The sequence below is a fragment of the Mustela nivalis genome (assembly GCF_964662115.1).
Source record: "Mustela nivalis genome assembly, chromosome: 9".
NCBI classification, from domain to species: domain Eukaryota; kingdom Metazoa; phylum Chordata; class Mammalia; order Carnivora; family Mustelidae; genus Mustela; species Mustela nivalis.
The window spans coordinates 90,927,464-90,949,155 of NC_139028.1; the positions used below are offsets into that span (position 1 = coordinate 90,927,464).

General features: G+C 35.5%; 1 protein-coding gene across 6 annotated transcripts in view; it reads right to left on the reverse strand.

The window, feature by feature from the left end:
- The window catches only part of CCDC73 (coiled-coil domain containing 73), a 140,086-nt gene that overhangs the window by 93,973 nt on the left and 24,421 nt on the right, over positions 1-21,692 (reverse strand). For all 6 annotated transcript variants that reach the window (XM_082748904.1, XM_082748903.1, XM_082748901.1 and 3 more), the window contains exon 2: positions 19,471-19,623. In XM_082748904.1, coding sequence (XP_082605030.1) covers positions 19,471-19,608 — 138 coding nt within the window. In that variant the 5' untranslated portion in view covers positions 19,609-19,623. The remainder of the gene's footprint in view (positions 1-19,470; positions 19,624-21,692) is intronic.

The window sequence follows — 21,692 nt, forward strand, 5'->3', positions numbered from 1 at the left end:
GCAATGTATAAAATGTTATACACCATCACCAAGTAGAATTTATTCTAGATATATAAGGCTGATTTAACAACAATATTAAGTTGATATATCTCACCATATGAATATGCTAAAGAAAAATCACATGACCATCATAATTAACAGGGAAAAGACAACTGACAAAACCCAACACTCCTTTATAATAAAAACTCTCAGCCAGTTTGGAGAGAGAATTACCTCAATTTCATAAAATGTCCTCATTTTATAGTGAAAAACACTATACTTAACATCATATTTAATGGTAAAAGACTGGATGGATGGAAAGGCAAAGAAAGGAAAAAAGGAACGAGAAGAGAAAGAGAGGAGAAAAAAAAAAAGGAGGAAGGAAACAAATCACACAGAAATAAACTGTCTCTATTTGTACAGGACATGGTTGTATACATGGAAAACCCCAAAGAATCTATAAAAAATCTACCAGAACTAATAACTGAGTTCAACAAAGTCTCAGGATACATCATCAACACCCAAACTATCCTGGTTCTATACAGTAACAATAAAAATGCAGAAAAAAAATTAAAAACACAATATAATTTATAATCACCCCAGAGAAAATGAAATATATAGATGTACACTTAATCTGTATGCTGACAGACACAACAAAATGGATGAATTTAAAACATCACGCTGAGTGAAAGAAGCCTTACCTAAAAGAGTACATATGTATGATTCCATTTATATGAAATGTCAGAAAAAACAATACTAATTGACCGTGGAAAAAAATCAAAAGAGGGTTGCCTCCTGGGGAGGAAGTAAGGGTAGAACTGGCCTAGGTAGACAGAAACACTTTATATCTTGATAAGGGTTATATTTCACAGATGTATGCATCTTATCAAATCCCAAAACGGCTGGATTGAAAATGTGCAAGATACTGCTTTCTTTACATGGGCCTGGTTAAACGAGTTCTGTGATCTTACTGTGATTTAGATATTCTAAGCACTTTTATGTATTAATTCAATCATAGGTATAATTTTTCAAGGTAAGTACTCTTATTATCATCATCTTATAAATGCTAGGTTAGCAAGAGAACAGGTAACTCACCAAAATGCACACAGCAGAGCAGAGCTAGTATTTGAATCTAGATGATCTGTCTCCAGAGCCTCTTAAACATGCCATTTTATCACCTTTAAGATTCTGGGTGCCATAGGACAGTATGGATTGTTATGATACACTCCTTTCCTTCAAGAACCTCAGAATTTAATCTTCATATCCCACAGAAGATAGACATTTAAAATCAAATTACCTAGTTTAAATATACAAATACATTCTGATATTCTGTAGAACATTTCAAAATAACAACTAGAAATATTTGTTGTATAGAAAAACAAAAGCATTAAGAATTGCTATGAATGTTCTTAGAATATTTTTCTATTTCAGAAATCTTTATAATAGACTAAGTTGAGTAATATGAAAACAGTAGCTTTAATACCAATTAGGAAAGAGGTTCTTTAAAATATGAACTTTTAGGCTATTCCATGCATATTAATGATATTTATCTTGAATACTTTGTAGCTAATCAAACTAAGAAATTATCTGAAAGAATGATTAGTATTTTATTAGACCACGTAAGAAACTGAATTGCGCAATTTCGTAGGAGGTAGATTATGAGTTTGAAAAGGAGAACAGAAGTATCCAGTTACAGTTTTGGCTGCTTGGACATGTGCCTGCTGTATGTACTATGTCCCTGAATCTGTTCAGGGTCAAGAATTGAAGAGGCCTGACCAATACACAGCACATCTTGTAAAACTACAGCCTGAAGCAAGTATTTTTTTAAAAAGCATGACACTTTCTAAAGGTTATAAAGAGTAAATAAACCATCAAATTACTCTTCTTTTATTGTTTTATAAAAACACTTAAATCCTTGTAGTCCTAAGGCAGATAATAAAAAATAAACACTTCTAAGATTCTATATTCTTAGATACTTTATTGAAGTTACAGATGGGATTTTCTTACCAAATTTAATAGATTTTTCTCATTGACAGTAAGGATTTTTATTAATAACTTTTAAAAGCTGCTTAAAGAACTAATGAAAGATAAAAATGAAAAGTTCCAATAAAAAGATAATAATGTAGGAAAATTAAAATCTTAATATAGTAAAAGTATATTATACTGTCACCTTTCAGCATTGTAGATCACACCCATTTTATCAGTTTTCCATGATATAGAGATATATATTCTATAAATCATTATAATTATAAAGGGGTATGATTCTACTCATAGCATAACCAATTTTATGGGGCACTGAAATGCTGCTTAATGCTATTTACCACATATTATACCATTAACTATACCCAGTTTTCCTTCACAATTTCCTTAGCAAATCATTGCTATTTTGGAATACCCAAATTTCCTCTGGCTTTAATTTATTGCTAATTTGAAATTCTAAGATTTCCTTCTGTTCATATATTTAATAAATCTAATGCATCCTTTCTCTGAACTCCCATACTACTTTCTCCATAATTCTATTATCACACATAATATATACTATATGAGAATATAGTAATTCATTTGCATGGTTAATTAAATTTCAAATTCTCAAAGGGCAAGATTGAGTAATGGTTTTTCAAAGATTACCAAATGAATGCATATTTTAAAAGTGAAAGTTCTATGGTAGAGCTCTTTTATCCCCATTGTATAGATGATTTGCCTGAGAAATATAGTTTGTTTAAAAACTTTCAACCTACTTTCTACTTTTACAATCTGACAGATTTCATATTAAAGTCTGGATTTCTCGTTTCTCTTCAGTAATTGGAAGAACTGATAATACAGAGCCCATTATTCTATATGGCAACACGTTCTTGGAGCTGAATGGCAAATACAAGTTTAACTGAAGACAAAGGCTCTCCAGTTCAACACAATTCCTAGCTTATCCATATCACATGCAAACTACCCGAATCCTGAAAGAAAATGAATTTGCGACCCCTCTTCCACTGGTTCATCTCCACTCATCCTAATACCCTAGTAGTTTAGATGAAAGGCCAAGGAGCTAACTCATCAGTTATTATGTAATCTGATAAGGAAATCAACAAAAATGTTGTCGCTAACATCTAAAAAACATACATTATTGATTCAATGTAAACTAATCTGTTGACTCAGATTATTTATGTAAAGATTGATTTAAAACATTCAAATTTTTTCTAAAATATCATCACCAATTTAGGTTGATATGGAAAAAAATTAGTAGCTTTGTTAATGACAGCATAGTTAGGTACTTAAATACAGTTTAGTGGAGTAAGAAAGTCTCGTTCTTTGACTTTTATTATCTTTTGTATTTCACTTCTTTAAAGAAACTTTACTATCTAACCCTTTACAGTCTGGCCCAATTTTATGTTGACTGCATTAGTCCAGTTAATTTATTAGATATATTAATGGAAGAGATTTAGACAAGGATTAGGAAGATCAGAGTACGAGTCTCTTAAAAGCTCTGGGTTTTGGGTTGGATTACAAATTATCTCAAGTCACTTCCACCTCTAAAATTCTATAATCTCATGATCCTGAAAAAAAGACTGATCACCACAAGATGCAACCAGAGAGGGAGACAAACCATAAATAAGACTCGTAATCTCAAGAAACAAACTGAAGGTCTGCATCCATTGAGAGGACCATGTGGTTCTTCTCTCTTCTGTTACTGATTTGTTCTATCACATTGATTGATTTGTGAATGTTGAACCATCCTTGTAACCCAGGGATGAATCCCACCTGGTCATGATGGATAATCTTTTTAATGTGCTGTTGGATCCTGTTTGCTAGGATTTTGTTGAGAATCTTAGCATCCATATTCAATAGGGATATTGGTCTGAAATTCTCCTTTTTGGTGGGGTCTTTGGTTTGGGGATCAGGGTAATGCTGGTTTCATAAAAAGAGTCTGGAAGTTTTCCTTCTGCTTCAATTTTTTGAAACAGCTTCAGGAGAATAGATGTTATTTCTTTTTTGAAAGTTTGGAAGAATTCCCCAAGGAATCTGTCAGGTCCTGGGCTCTTGTTTTTTGGGAGGTTTTTGATCACTGCTTCAATCTCGTTACTAGATATCAGTCTATTCAGGTTGTCAATTTCATCCTGGTTCAATTTTGGGAGTTTATAGTTTTCCAGGAATGCATCCATTTCATCTAGGTTGCTTAGCTTATTGGAATATAACTGTTGATAATAAATTCTGATGATTGTTTCTACTTCCTTGGTGTTAGTTGTGATCTTTCCCTTTTCATTCATAATTTTATTAACTTGAGCTTTCTCTCTTCTCTTTTGGATTAGTGTGGCCAATGGTTTATCGATCTTATTGATTCTTTCAAAAAACCAGCTTCTGGTTTCATTGATAAGTTCTACTGTATCTCTAGTTTCTACCTCATTGATCTCTGTTCTAATCTTGATTATTTCCCATCTTATGTGTGGAGTTGGTTTGATTTGTTGTTGATTCTCCAGTTCTTTAAGGTATAGAAACAGCTGGTGTATTCTGGATTTTTCAATTTTTTTGAGGGAGGCGTGGATGACCATGTATTTCCCCCTTAGGACCACCTTTGCTGTATCCCATCGGTTTTGGACCGAAGTGTCTTCATTCTCATTGGTTTCCATGAATTGTTTAAGTTCTTCTTTTATCTCCTGGTTGATCCAAGCATTCTTAAGCAAAGTGGTATTTAGCTTCCAGGTGTTTGAGTTCCTTCCAAACTTTTCCTTGTGATTGAGCTCCAGTTTCAAAGCACTGTGATCCAAGAATATGCAGGAAATAATCTCAGTCTTTTGGTATCAGTTGAGTCCTGATTTGTGACCCAGTCTGTGGTCTATTCTTGAGAAGGTTCCATGTGCACTTGAGAAGAATGAGTATTCTGTTGTTTCAGGGTGGAATGTTCTGTACAGATCTATGAGGTCCATCTGGTCCAATGTGTCATTCAATGCTCTTGTTTCTTTATTGATTTTCTGCTTCAATGATCTGTCTATTACTGAGAGAGGCATGTTAAGATCTCCTACTATTAATGTATTCATATCAATATGACTCTTTATCTTGATTAATAGTTTTCTTGTGTAATTGGCTGCTCCCATATTGGGGGTGTAGATATTTACAATTGTTAGATCATCTTGGTGGATAGTCCCTTTAAGAATAATGTAGTGTCCTTCTGTATCTCTGACTACAGTCTTTAGTTTAAAATCTAATTTATCTGATATGAGAATCACTACCCCGGCCTTCTTTTGAGGTACATTGGCATGAAAGATGCTTCTCCATCCCTTCACTTTCAGTCTTTGTGTATCCTTAGGTTCGAAATGGGTCTCTTGTAGACAACATATGGATGGGTCCTGTCGTTTTATCCAATCTGCAACCCTGTGTCATTTTATGGGTATATTTAGGCCATTCACATTGAGAGTGATTATTGATAGATACGTTCTTATTGACATCATGTTACCTTTGAAGTCTTTCTTTCTGTAGATTGTCTCTATATTTCTGTTCAATGCTATTCTTAGAGGATTTTTCCTCTTTTACAGAACCCCCCTTAATATTTCCTGCAGTGTCGGCTTGGTGGTCGCATACTCTTTTAAGCCTTGCCAGTCTTGGAAACTCTTTATCTCTCCATCTATTTTGAATATCAGTCTTGCTGGATAAAGTATTCTTGGCTGCATGTTCTTCTCATTTAGTACCCTGAATATATCTAGCCAGTCCTTTCTGGCTTGCCAGGTTTCTGTGGACAGGTCTGATGTTATTCTGATGGGCTTTCCTTTGTACGTAAGGAGCCTCTTTGTCCTAGCGGTTTTCAAGAGATTGTGTCTACAATTATGATTTCTCAATTTTACTGTCAGGTGCCTTGATTTTTTTTGGAATCTATAATCTTGGGGGGAGACCATTCTGCCTCTAGTACATGAACACTGATTCCATTCACAAGACTGCAAAAATTTTCATGAAGAACTTGTTCCACTATATATTCTAGACTTCTTTCTTTCTCCTCCCCTTCAGGGATTCCAATAATTCTGATGTTGGAATGTTTCATGGCATCATTTATTTCCCTGATTCTGTTTTCTTTCATGGCTTCTAAGCTGTTTGTTCCCGGCTTCCTCCTGATCCTTTCTCTCTATCTGTTTGTCGTCCAGATCACTAATTCTATCTTCTGTCTCAGTTACCCTAGCTTTTAGAGAATTTAGATTAGATTGGAACTCACTGAGAGCATTGTGAACATCATCCCTGGTAGCTTTCAGTTCTGCCCTAACATTGTGAACCTCATCCCTGGTGGCTTTCAGTTCTGCCCTAATCAATTCCATTTGGTCATCCATGGCTTTCTCCAGCCTAGCTATTGCCTGGGTAATTGTTAGCCTGAATTCTCTTTCCGACATATTGTCTATGTTGATATCCATTAGCTCTGTTGCAGAAGGCCCATCCTCTGTATTTTTCTTCTGTTGGGCATTCCTCCTCCTAGTCATTTTGGTGAGAGATGGCTGAACGGATGTAGATGGATGTATCTACCGTGGTGCAGTCAAGGTGCACCCTGGAACACTTCTAGCAATCAGGATTCCCCACCCAAATGAGAGAAAAAAGAAAAGAAAAAGAAAAAAAAAGAGAGAGACAGAAAAAAAAAAGGGAAGATAAAGAGAAGGTTCAGCCCAAATGGGCCCCAAGGTAAGATTTATGATGTATACAAACAAAAACAGACAAACTAAAAGGCTGATAAAAGTATATGACAAGAGAAAAAAAATTATATATATATATATATTATATATATATAAAAGCAAAAAAAATTATAAAAAATTATAAAAGCAAGAAAAAAGAACCTCGTCAAAAAGAACCCCAAGTATAAGATTTATATACTATCAGGACAAACACAAATACACAGAAACCATGGCAGAAGAAAAAGATGGGAGAGTGGTTATAAATTCTCAGTGTGGATGATGAAGGTTATTTTGATTCTTCCTGGATGTATCTTGATATCTTTGTTAAAGGACTCAACCTTCCTAAGATAAAGGGGTATTAAAAATTAGTTTACTGGGGCCCCTAAGTGGCTCAGTTGGTTAAGTGACTGCCTTCGGCTCACGTCATGATCCCAGGGTCATGGGAAAGGGGATCACCTTGAAGTTTAACTCTATATGAATATTAAAAAATAAAAATAAGGGGCGCCTGGGTGGCTCAGTGGGTTAAAGCCTCTGCCTTCGGCTCAGGTCATGATCCCAGAGTCCTGGGATCAAGGCCCGCATAGGGCTCTCTGCTCAGCGGGGAGCCTGCTTCCCCCCTCCCCCGCCTTCCTCTCTGCCTACTTGTGATCTCTGTCTGTCAAATAAATAAATAAAATTTTTTTTAAAATTTAAAAAATAATAAACTAAAAATTTTTTTAACTTAAAAATAGAAAAACAAAAGAAAAACATGGGTATATGTATCAAAAAGTTTAGGTTAAAAGGTTATTATGGAATTTGATATACTGTACATCTCACTGTGATGGTAAGTAGGTTAAAAAATTATCTATATAAAAAAAAAATGAACCAGAATAGTGGGAACGAATCAAAAACAAAAGTTGTATCTATGAAGTAGTAGTGGTGGTTGTTCTCCTGTCGTTCCCCCCCCCCTTTTTTTTTCCTGGTTTGTTCTCTGGGGAAGGGGCCTGCCCTGTGGGTTTTCAGACAATGTTCCCTGAGTTAAGTCCTCCCACCCTCCTCAAGGGGGTGGGCTCTGAGGAAACCGGTTTTTCAGGCTTTTGTTCTCCGGAGGTTTTTATGTTTGTTCCTTTCTTTTCTCTCGCCTTGACAGTTTTTGATGGTTTTTGGAGATTTAGAGAAAAGCAAACTGCACCCCGACCTCCCTCTCAGAGAGAAGCCTCAGTCTGTTCCCCTCTGGGTCTCTAGAGCACATTAAGTTCCCCCTCAGCCACTGGCCGAGCAGGTTCCGAGTCACGATCCCTGGGGATACAGGAACTCCAGACCGCCAGAGAGGTTCCAAGCAGCGATCGCAAGCAGAGATTGCACGCTGAGATTTTTCCCGAGGGCCCAGGCTGGGAGTGCCTGGTCTTTCCGGGTCTGAGAGCACCGGGCTGGCACCTGTGCGCACCTCTCACAGGGGAGGGTGTGGGCGCGCGTGTCTCAAGCTCTGATAGTATAGCGTGGTGTTCTGCCGGCTGGCGAGGGTCCCAGCCCCTCACGGGAGCCGGACGCTGGCGGCTCGGAGACCAAGACCTAGTTTCTCCACAGCACTCTCTCTGGCTCAGCGCCAGGGGTGGCTGTCCTGGGTCCAGGGACTAAAGCCACTGGCCCTAACCACCCCGATTCCCACAATTTCCCCCCACGATCCTCTGCTCTTTTTGAGTGCTTTCAACCAGACTCTAAGTTAATGCTGGTCCCCAGAAGCAGGGCACTCTCATATTACTTTCCAATGGGTCGCCTCTGGTGGCTCCCTCCCCCTTTGATCTTTCGATATCAGTCTGAGTTCCCACTCCACTTTACCTGCCCACTGGAGTCTTCTACCCCCGTAAAGATCCAGATGTGTATAATTCTGATCTCAGGCTGATTTCATGGGTGACTGGAGTTCTTTAGTAGGTAATCAGCTCACTTTAGGGTACAGGTTGAAACGGCGCCTCCTCCTACTTCCCTGCCATCTTGTCTCCCCTCCTACAACATACATTCTTAATAAAAATTTTCAACAAAGTGAGTTTAGAAGCAACACACCTCAACATAATAAAGGCCATATTTGAAAAACCCACAGATAACATCATATTCAATGGTGAAAAACTGAGAGCTTTTCCTCTAAGATGTCCACTCTCATCACTTTTATTCTACATAGTACTGGAAGTCTTAGCCACAGCAATCAGACATGAAAAAGGAAGAAAATTCATCAAAACTGGTAAGGAAGAAGTAAAACACTCATTATTTGCAGATAACAAGATACTATTTACAGAAAACCTGAAAGACTCCATCAAAAAACTACTAGAACTGTTACATGAATTCAGTAAAATTGAAAGATACAAAATCGATCTCTGTATACCAATAATGAAATAGCAGAAAGAGAAATTAAGAAAAAAATCCCATTTATAATTACATCAAAAATCATAAAATACCTTAAAATAAATTTAGCCAGAAAACTAGAAAACATTAATGAAAAAAACTGAAGACAACAAAAGCAAATGGAAAGATACTCAGTGCTCATGGATTGAAAGAATTAAAATTGTTAAAATGTCCATACTACTCAAAGGAATAACTAGAAAACATTCATAAAATAACTGAAGACAACAAAAACAAATGGAAAGATACTCAGTGCTCATGGATTGAAAGAATTAAAATTGTTAAACTGTCCATACTACTCAAAGGAATCTACAGATCCAGTGCAATCCCTATCAAAACACCAACAGCATTTTTCACAGAATGAGAACAAACAATACTAAAATTTGTATGAAACCACAATAGACCCTGAATAGCCAAAGCAATCTTGAGAAAAAACAAAGCTGGAGGTATAACAATCCCAGATTTCAAGATATACTACAATGCTGTATCAAAATATATAATATTTTATTGTTTATAATATTTATATATTATGTATAATATTTATATTTATATATTATTTATAATATTTTATTTTATATATAAAATATATAATCAAAATAGTATGGTACTGGCACAAAAACAGTTACATAGTCCAACAGAACCAAACAGAAGCCTAGGGCACCTGGATGACTCAGTCAGTTAAGTATCTGCCTTCAGCTCAGGTCATGATCCCAAGGTCCTGAGATTGAGTTGATACTGGGCTCCCTGCTCAGCGGGGAGTCTGCTTCTCCCTCTACCCTCCCCCCCACCCTGCACATTATCTCGCTCTCTCTCTCTCAAAAAAAAAAAAAAAAAAAAAAGAGTTCCTAGAAATAAACCCCATCAATATATGGTCAATTAATCTTCAGCAGGGTGGGGCAAGAATATACAATGAGGAAAAGATAGTCTCCTCAATAATGTTGGGAAGACTGGACAGCTACATGCAAAAGAATGAAACTGGACCACTTTCTAATACCATACATGAAAGTAAACTCAAAATGGATTAAAGACCTAACCCTGAGACTTGAAACCATAAAAGTCCTAGAAGAAAACATATGTAATTGGCCTTGGATTTTGGCCTTAGCAACGTTTTTCTAGACATGTCTCCTCAGGCAAGGGGAAAAAAGTAAACTATTGGGAGTACAATAGAATAAAAAGCTTCTATATAGGGAAGAAAACATCAACAATACTAAAAGGCAACCTACTGAATGAGAGTAGATATCTGCAAATGATATACCTGAAAAAGGGTTAATATCCAAAATATAAAGAACTTACACAGTATTATATGATGACAGATGGTAGCTACACTCATGGTGAGCACAACTTGTCAAATCACTATGTTGTATACCTGAAACTAATGAAACACTGTGTGCCAACTATGCTTCAATTAAAAAAAAAAAGAATACATACAACTCAATGCCAAAAAAATAATTAAATTGAAGATGGGCAGAAGACCTGAACATTTTTCCAAAGAAGACATGGAAATGACCAACAGACACATGAAAAGATGTTCAACATCATTAATCAACAGAGAAATGCAAACCAAAACCACAATGAGATATCACCTTACACTTGTCAGAACACCTAGAATCAAAAAGACAAGAAATGACAAGTGTTGGTGAGGATGTGGAGGAAAAGGAACTCTTGCTTTTGATGGGAATGTAAACTGGTGCAGCTGCTACAGAAAACAGTAAAGAGATACCTCAAAAAATTAAAAATTGTAGGGGCACCTGGGTGGCCCAGTGGGTTAAAGCCTCTGCCTTCAGCTCAGGTTGTGATCCCAGGGTCCTGGGATCCACAATGGGCTCTCTGCTCAGCAGGGAGCCTGCTTCTTCCTCTCTCTCTGCCTGCCTCTCTGTCTACTTGTGATCTTTGTCTGTCAAATAAATAAATAAATAAAATCTTTTAAAAAATTAAAAATTGTAATACTGTAAGATCCTGTAATTCCATTACTGGGTATTTACCTAAAGAAAACAAAAACACTAATTCAAAAAGACAGATACCCCATGATGTTTACTACAGCATTATTCACAATAGCCAAATCATAGAAGCAACCCAAGTTCCCACTAATAGGTGGATAATGAAAATGTGGTATGTGTTTACAATGGAATATTACACACCCATAATCAAGAATGAGATCTTGCCATTTGGGACAATGTGGATGGGCTTAAGGGTACTATGCTAAGTGAAATAATTCAGATACAGAAAGACAAGTGCCATAGAATTCCACTTACATGTGGGGTCTAAAAACAAAACAAATGAACAAAGAAACAAACAAACAGACTCTTCAATACAAGAACAAACTGGTATTTGCTAGAGGAGAAGCGGGTGGACAGATGGGTGAAATATATAAAGGAAATTAAGAAGTATTAAACTTCCAGTTATAAAATAAGTCACGCACATGAAAATTACAGCATGAGGAAGATAGTCAATAATATTGTAGTAACATAGTATGGTGACAAATGGGGACTACATTGATTTTGTGAGCACTGAGTAATATATAAGATTGTTGAATCAATATGTTGTATACTTGAAACTAATATAACACTGTATGTTAATTATACTTCAATTTTTTTTAATTTACAGTAACTTACCAAATAATTTGGGGAAGATACTACTATGCAACTATTTTGTTTCACATATGAGTTTCATCCACTAATATTAGCATTCATCAGTGGATCTTGCCTGTAGCAATTATTACTATAATGTTTTAAGGGCAATTTTCTATTTCTCACCTTCCTTCTACATTTATTAATTGGAATCTCCTATAAAGAAGATTTGTTCTGTCTCCCCCATTTATTCAATCATATATTTTTATCAGTAGAAACTAATGGATATTTACTCTACTCTTTGGGTAATTATCCAATACTATCATTACTTATTTTGTTGCTCAAATTGTTCCAGCTTTGTCCATGAGAAGCTCTTTCAGGTTGGCTTCTATATTCTTTTGAGGTGTTCCTTACTTTCCAGCACTACAAGATATCCAACCCTGGAATGAGCCATTTCTCCAAAAAGTCCTGGTTTCTTTTATTAGATAATGATATTTAGAACAAAGATCTGGGCCCTTTATATGGTTGCTGATACTGGGTTGTCACTATTTCTAGGCTTTTTCAGCAGAGCTAGAATATACTAATTCACATACATACATACATCTATATTTCTGTATCTTTTTATCTGCATACAATGAAATCGTGAATTCATGCTGGTATCTCAAACTCTAATCTAGCACCATAGAGCTTAGTCTAGCTTATCTGTAACTTCTTTCTTCAACAGAGAAAAAAATTCTACCTACTCCTCATCTACAATTTTTGCTTATTTGTTCAACCCTGGCATACCTGTAGTTTCAGTCTTACTCCCATGAGAAACAAATTAACCAACTAGAGAGAGGGTTTATGTAACTTTTCGGTGTTATCCTTGCAGTATCTCATCTGATACTGTTTTCCAAAATTACTTAAGTCAGGGTCTCTTCCCACCAATTTCTTTCACTAAAGTGATGTCATTTGGTTAGTGAAACAGTTACAGGTATTTTCACAGTCTGCATTCCATCTTGGAATGCTCCTGAATCCTGACTGAATTTTCACATAATGCATAGTTCAGTTTGTGGTGTAATTTTATGGGTTTTGACGTACAGAGTAATGCTTCTACTACTACTTTACCATACAGAACAGTCTATCACTCCCCAAAATTCTTTTAAGCATTCCATTTACAGTCAATGCCTATCAACACTTATCAATCACAGACTTGTTTTCCATCCCTATAGTTTTGTATCTTCCAGAAAGTCCTATAAATGCACTGGATATTGCACAGCCTCTTAGATCTGGCTTCTTTCACTTAGAAAGATTCACTCAAAATTTAATTAACTTGAGATTCACACTTTCATTTTTGAAGATATTTTAGGAGAAGAGATTTCTAGGTTGGTGGTTATTTTTTTAGTACTTTAAAGTGTCAATGCATTGTCTTTGGGGATGAATAATTATTACTGAGAAGTCCACTGCCAATTGTATTACTGTGCCTTTGAAAATAATGGGCTTTTTTCTATTTCTGGCTTCCTTTAAGATTTTCCAAGTGTGATTTTCTTTGCATTCATCACACTTGGGTCTTGCAGATTTGTAGGATTTTGATTTGTATGAATGTTTTATAAATAAGATATTTATCCTTTCTTCCATTCTGCATGAGGCAAATATTTCCTCTCGGCTGCTGGTTTTTAGACTTTGTTTATGGCAGCTTTATCCCATAGAAGCTAATAACTTGTATGTCACCATAACTAGCAATATTTTCTTTTAGATAGGGTAATCTCTGTTACTGAGACTATAAAAATTAAGTCTCATATTTTCTAATATATATACATCTTTTCCTTTGCATTTGATTTTTTCTAAAATTTATTTTTGTATATGAAGTATTGTGAATTTATTGACTATCTATCATTATTTTCCCCACTGGACTCATTTATTCTTTTACTGGTTTGCTTATTTCTACAACAGTGTTACATTTTTAATTATTATAAGATTAGGGCATGTTTTAATATCTGATAAAGCATGTAGCAATTCATTCTTGTCTTTTGAAAAGCTTCTCACTTTTTTTCCAATTTTGCTGAGATAAAACTGACACATATAATAATGTAGTATTATTATTATAATGTATTAGCTTAAGGTATATGAAATAATGATTTGATGTATGTATATATTCAAACATTTTCTTATAGATAAAACTTCAGAATCATCCTGCCAAATTCTGAAAAAATCCCCCCGAGTTTTGATTGACATTAAATTTTTAGATGCTGTTTTAACCTGTTCAGTGTTCTATAACAAAATACCACTCACCATGTGCTTATAAGCAACAGAAATTAATTTCTCACAGTTGTGGAGACTGGAAATCTAAGATTGGGATGCCACATGGCCAGATTCTCTTTCTGGTGACAGATGATCTCCAGTTCATAACCTTGCATTGTATATGGGGCTAGGGAGTCCTTAGAGTACTAATCCCATCTATCAGGGTTCTATCCCTCATACCTTAATCACCTCCCAAAGATCCTACTGCCTAATACTATCACACTGGACATTAGGCTGAATTTTGTAAGGACACAAATATCCAGACCATAGCAGATTCTTTGAAGGAACACAGAAATGAAAAACATAATCACTGAAATATAAAACTCTAAGCAAGTAAAAACATCTGAAGAGACAATTAGGAAACAACAAAACAAAACATGCAGAATGCAGTAGAGAGGTAAATACATGAAAAATATGAAAGAGTTAAGAATCATAAAAGATAAAATGACATGGTCCAACATATGATCTAATGAGAGTTCCAGAAGAAGGTAACAGAAGAAATAAGGAAGAGGCAATTCTCAAAAAGATCATGGCTGAAAATTTTCCTAAGATTAAGGAATCAAAATGAGTCCCAAGAAATGTAAATAAATTCTCACACGGATTCATAAAAACTGCAGATCATTAAAGATTTAAAAAAAAAAAAAAAAAGCTCCACAGAGCAAAAAGAAATGATGGATTACCTAGAGAGAGATAATTAAATGAACATCAATTTCTCAACTGCCACAAAAGAATTCAACAAAATCTTTTCAAAATACTAACAGAACATAAATGGCAATTTACAAATCTATGGCAAAATAAAGACATTTTCTAGCAAGGCCAGGGGAGGGGAGAAAGAAAGCCTTTAGTTTTCCATTAACAGACCTTACAGTATTAAAACTAATCAGAAAAAAAAAAAATGTAGATTAGCTGGGCCAGTTTCTGAAATATATAGAAGACAGCATCAGTATTTTTAACCAGAATAAAGCTTCAGAGACAGCTAAAACCTAAAATTACTCTTTCTTTACAGCTATTTCCAACATCAAACAAAGATAACTTTACCATGATTGCATGTTTTTCTCTCTACTACTTAGGAAGATACAAACCCTATTCATTTGCTGATTAATCTGAAATTTTTAATATGTCTTCATAACTAAATGAAGTCTATAGTTGGTCAATATCTTACCTCCTGAACAATATAAGGACCTAAGAATCAATTCCACTGGGATGCCTGGGTGGCTCCATGGGTTAAGCCTCTGCCTTCAGCTCAGGTCATGATCTCAGGGTCCTGCGATAAAGCCCCACATCGGGCTCATCCCCTCTCTCTCTCTGCCTGCCTCTCTGCCTACTTATCTTCTCTGTCTGTCAAATAAATAAATAAAATCTTTTTTTAAAAAAAGAAGAAGAATGAATTCCACCCAAATATATCAATAACTGCAGTTCAATATTTTAGTTCTACATTTTTTAGCTTTACAAATTAAACATAGTTATTACTTTTGATTGGATCTCATTCTTTTTTCTTTTTGTTTTTTTTTTAAGATTTTATTTATTTATTTGACAGACAGAGATCCCAAGCAGGCAGAGAAGCAGGCAGAGAGAGAGGAGGAAGCAGGCTCCCCGCTGAGCAGAAAGCCTGATGCGGGGCTCAAAGTATATAAAGTATATAAATATAATATGTTGGTGGACACCTGAGTGGTGTTCAGTTGGTGGCTCTTATGAATAAAGGTACCTGAATATTTTTGTACAAAATGTTGGGCAGGCATGTATGACACAGCTAAGCAAGAAAATACCTTATTTGAGTCCTATTTATGATGTGTCGTTTACCTCATATGCCCTTCCTGCTCCCCTGAATCTTCACTGAACAATTTTAATATTTCCCCTTGGTAGTCTGTGAAGAGATATTTTTATTTAGCATTTAAAAAAAAAAAAAACAGGGGTGCCTGGGCGGCTCAGTGGGTTAAGCCTCTGCCTTCAGCTCAGGTCATGATCTCAGGATTCTGGGATCGAACCCCACATCAGGCTCTCTGCTCAGTGAGGAGCCTGCTTCGCCCTCCCCCTCTGTCTGCCTCTCTACCTACTTGTGACTTCTCTCTCTCTGTCAAATAAATAAATAATTAAAAAAAAAAAACAGAATAGTAGTCAACTATAAAAAGGAAAAAAACTACTGATGTTCTATCTTTAATATCTTAATGAATCTCCATACTGTTTTCCAAAGTGGCTGCACCAACTTGCATTCCCACCAACAGTATTAAGAGGGTTCCCCTTTCTCCACATCCTCTCTAACACTTGTTTACTATCTTGTTGATTTTGGCCATTCTAACTGGGGTAAGGTGGTATCTCACTGTGGTTTTGACTTGAATCTCCCTGATGGCTAATTATGGTGAAAATCTTTTCATGTGTCTGTCTACTGGGTATTTACCCCAAAGATAGAGATGTAGTGAAAAGAAGGACCATCTGTACCCCAATGTCCATAACAGCAGTGGTCACAGTCGCCAAACTGTGGAAAGAGCCAAAATGGCATGCCCCTCAATTGGAGGAACGTTGTGAAAGATGTGGTCCATATATACAATGGAGTACTACTCAGCCATCAGAAAGGATGAATACCCAACTTTTCTATCAACATGGACTGGACTGAAGGAGATTATGCTGAGGGAAATAAGTCAAGCAGAGAGAGTCAACTGTCATATGGTTTCACTTACTTGTGGAACATAAGGCATTACACGGAGGACATTGGGAGATGGAGAGGAGAAGAGAGTTGGGGGAAATCGGAGGGGGAGATAAACCATGAGAGACTGTGGACACTGAGAAACAAATTGAGGATGGTGGGGGCTGGGTGAGCCTAGTGGTGGGTATTAAGGAGGACATGTATTGCATGGAGCACTGGGTGCTGGTATATAAACAATCAATCTTGGAACACTGAAAAATAAAAATTAAAAATAAAAAAATAAAAAATTTTAAAAAATAAAAAAAAATTTTTTTTTAGAAAAAAAAAACTACTGATGTTTAAAATAGCAAATTAATGTGCCATGGTGAGTGCTGTGAAGTGTGTAAACCTGGTGATTCACAGAACTATACCCCTGGGGCTAATAATATATGTTAATTTTTAATATTAAATTAAAAATAAATAAATAATTAAATAATAAAATATTAAAATTAAATAAAATAGCAAATTAATCTCAAAAATATCATGGTGAGTAAAATAAACTAATCCCTGATGGAAAAAAATGGAACAATGCTTTCTGGATAGGTAAGGATGAGAAATAAGTTAAAAATGACATGGAGGAACTCTCTGGGAAAATTAGTAATGATCTGTATCTTGACAAGGATTTGGATGACACAGTTATAAGCATTTGTTAAAACTCATGAAATGGTGCACTTAAGAACTATACATTTAATTGTACAGTTGACCTTTGAACAACTATTGTATTTTTGAAATTTTCCCTAATAAAATATGGGAGGAAAAATTAAATTCCACAATAGGAATAAAGTGCTAAAATATTGGTAAATTTGAAAGCCAGTACATCTCTTTTTCCAATAAAGGGGGAAAATTTTTCCCCTTCTTAAGAAGTTCTTCTTAAAGTTCTTCTTTCAGTGAAGAATATTAAAAGTAGCATATACTGGGGCGCACAGGTGGCTCAGTAGGTTAAAGCCTCTGCCTTCTGCTCAGGTCATGATCCCACAGTCCTAGGATTGAGCCTCAATCGGGCTCTCTGCTCAGCAGGGAGACTGCTTCCCTTCCCTCTCTCTGCCTGACTCTCTGCCTGCTTGTGATCTCTGTCTGTCAAATAAATAAATAAAATCTTTTAAAAAAATAAAAAAATAAAAGTAGCATATACTTCTTCACTTAGTTATTAAAAACTCAATTCCTGTTGCTATACTGAAACTCTCAAAAGACTTTTAAAACAAGCTTATTTTTTAAGTTAGAAATATAAACAGACTAAATATAATGCTTGAATCACAGTAAAACAGAATATGAAGTTCTTAATAGTTACCTAAAGTTGCTTTAACTTAGAAAAGATACCACTTTAAGTTATTCTTACAAAAATCATTTTTTACTGCTTAACCAACATATCCATTTTTAGCAGGATTTCTTTATTAAATAGGTTTTAATTGTACAGATAATAAGTATCTTTCTATAGGACAAACATTGTGGTAATTAAATTTTCTTATTATGATAACAAGTTTCAATATTTTAAAATCCTAGAACAAGAATCACATAATAAAAATGTTATTTCAGATTTTTTTTTCAGAGCTCATTTTCAGGAAAGCCCCAATTCTATTGATTCTCCTTCCTGTTTCTCCCTTTTTTTTTTTTAAGATTTTATTCATTTATTTGAGAGAGAGAGCACAAGCAGGCAGAGCAGCAGGCAGAGGGAGAGGGAGAAGCAGGTTCCTCACTGAGCAGAGAGCCTGAAAGGCCTTTAAATCCCAGGACCGTGGAATCTTGACCTGAACCCAAGGCAGACACTAAACCAACTGAGCCACCCAGGCACCCTCCTGTCTCTTCTGTCCTATTTTCAGAGTTATATATAAATCCTAATGACCCCATCCCTCATTCATTATTACAGTAGTTTTATAGTCTATTTTTTTCACTCCATAATCTTAACAACTCCTATCCCATCTTATAGAAAACTGACAACACACGCTTCAAATTTAGATCCACAGAGTCTCAGAAATGAAGGGCTTTTAAGGGGTTTTGAACAACAGAGATCTGCTGAATCAAACAACTTTTACAATTTTATATAGGGGCACCTGGGAGGCTCAGTTGGTTAAGCATCTTACTCTTGATTTCAGCTCAGATCATGATCTCAGGGTTGTGGGATGAAGCCCCATGTCTGGCTCCCAGCTTGGTCTTCTCTCTGCCCCTGTTCCTCCCTGCTCACTCACTCTCTCTCTCCTTCTTTTCTTTCTCTCTCTAATAAATAAATTCTAAAAAATCTTTAAAAACCCAATTTTATGTAGATATTTCCCTTCTAAACAAATACCTCGTGAGATACCACTTTAAAAAATAAGGACATTTTATTCTTTGAATCAGAATACTTACTACATACATTTATTTTGTCACTTAAAAAGGTATTGCCCTTGGGGCGCCTGGGTCGCTCAGTGGATTAAGCCGCTGCTTTCAGCTCAGGTCATGATCTCAGTGTCCTGAGATCAAGCCCCGCATCAGGCTCTTTGCTCAGTGGGGAGCCTGCATCTCTCTCTCTCTCTGCCTACTTGTGATCTCTCTCTCTCTGTCAAATAAATAAATAAAATCTTTGTTTTTTAAAAAATGTATTGCCCTGTTTCATTACTTAATCACTCATAGGCACCTATCTCATAGCCTTTAACAAAAATGTAATCTCCTGAAAAGCAACTCTTTTTTTTATCAGCCATAGTGTCTAACTATGTGCTACCTATGCACTCCAAGGCACTCCGTAAATACTAGCTGGTTTATTAAGTGTTTAACAACCTGAAAATCCTTTTTACTTTTTGCTTTGTAAATTATTTTTCCTTCTGTGATATCAACTAAATCGGTCTTTTTCTCTTTTACTTCATTATCCGGACTGTATTTCTTCTTTTAAAATAAGAACTTATTTTGTTAGGCCTTTTTTTCTCCTTAAACCAAATGGCTGGACAAAATTAAGTTCCCGGATTACAAAAAGCATTTTTGACCTTACCCTTCTCATCCGTAACTCTTCTAATGCTTCCAGTAAACTTGTTTTGAAATCTAATAGCTGAATTGAAAACATAGTCTCTGAAGAACTTGGAAGAGCAAAGGCAGATGATGACGAATCAGTCTTAAAATCATTCTCCATATTAACATTTATTTCCTGTAATATAAAAAGAGTTTAACTGAAAAAAAAATCATTTAAGTTTTTAAAGTACAAGCAGAGTTACCATAAAAACGTAACAACCAGTATCCCATAATCCTCTAGGTTTAACACTAAGTAACAGTTTTGTCATCACTGTTCTGATCTTGATACATAAAACACTGAGCAATGAAGATCCCCCCACAGTTCCTCTGTGGCTGAGGCTTTTTCTGTTACTTTAGTATCTGTAGGGACTAAATTTTCTGCATGCCCCTACACACCGCATCCTAAAAGCTAGATTCCTAAAGTTCAGTAATTGCTTTGTATGGAGGCTGCAAGACACTATGCTTCCTAACTTTGCCTTGATATACAGCATTCTATAAGGATGGTATGAATACTAATAGTAATGCAGTCTTTAAACCCTACAAAGTTGAAAGAGGAAGAATGGAATAACTATCTTTTATTAAAAACCAAGACACTTGACCCAGATAATGTATGGATCAGACTGCAAGAAACTTCTCAACTTTTCATAGTAACAATTATCAATTCATGGATAGTTGGAAAGAAATGTACAGGGAATCCTACACACCATTCACCCAGCCTCTCTCAATGTTAATATCATGCAGAATAATAGTCCACTATAAAAACTGTATATCTGACATTGATACAATCCACATAATTTATAATAATTCTACCAGTTATACATCCACTCATGTGTGTGTTTAATTTTTTGCAAGTTTATTATATCTATAGCTTCATGTAACTACTGCAGTCAAAATATAGAACTGTACCATCAACCATGGTTCCCTCATGCATCTTCTTAGTTTCTATACCCACTACTACACTAATACGTTCTCTATTTCTATAATCATTATTGCAACAATATTAAATAAATGGAAATATACACATGTAACCTATTAACTGGATTTTTTCATGGGCGTCTGGCTGGCTCAGTCAGTAGGACATGTAAGTCTTGATCTCAGGGTTGTGAATTTGAGCCCCACGCTAGGTACAGAGATCACTTAATTAATTAGCTAATCTCCCTAATAAAAGAAGATTGGATTTTTTTTCACTCATAATAATTACCTTGAATCTAAGCTGTTGTATCAACAGTTCATTCCTATCTATTGCTATTTCTATTTCTATGGTTTGTTTACTATGCACTTACTCACTGAGGGATATCTGAGCTCTTTTCAGTTCTGAGTTTTATGAAAAAGGCTGCCATGAATGAATATTCATATACAAGTTTCTACATGACATTAAGTTTTCATTTCTTAGAGATAAATGTCCAAAGGTACAATTCCTGGACTGAATGAAGAGAGCCCACTTTTGGTTGTGAAAGAAACTGCCAAACTGTTTTCCAGAATGGTAATACCATTTCCCATTCTCACTGGCAATGAATGAGTGATCAAGCTTCTCCAAATCCCTACAAGCATTCGATGTTAACAGTAATTTTTATTCTAGCCATTCTGATAGGTATTATTTCAGAAAGCATTACCAGCATTACTGAGAGAAACGGCCAATAGGATGTGTATGTATATAGAGAGATAAATTTATTTTAAGGAAATGGCTCGTGTGATTGGGAGTCTGGCAAACCTGAAATGTTCAGGGCAGGCCAGCAGGCTAAATACTCAGTGAAGAGCTGATACTGCAATTTGGCCAAAGGCAATCCAGAAGCAGAATTCCTTATTTCTTGGGGAACTTGAGTCTTTTCCTCTTAAGGCATTCAACTGTTTGGATGAAGACCACCCACATTATGGAGCATAATCTGCTTTATTTAAAGTCTACTGATTTAAATATTACTCTCATCTAAATATCACCTTCACAGCAGTATCTATATGGGTATTTGGCCAAATACATTTGGTCAATATATTTTTTAATATTTTTTAAAATGAGTTTACCTTTCATAGCCTAGCCAACTTGACCATAAAATTAACCATTACAGGTGTGTACACAAGAAACTTTCTTAAAGGAAAACTTCCACTCCTGAAATTAATGGGTTATGTTATCTGGAAGAACCCTCCAACTAAAAACAAATAATAATTTTGAATAAAATGTTTTTAAACTTTTTTAAAAGAATCAAAGACCTA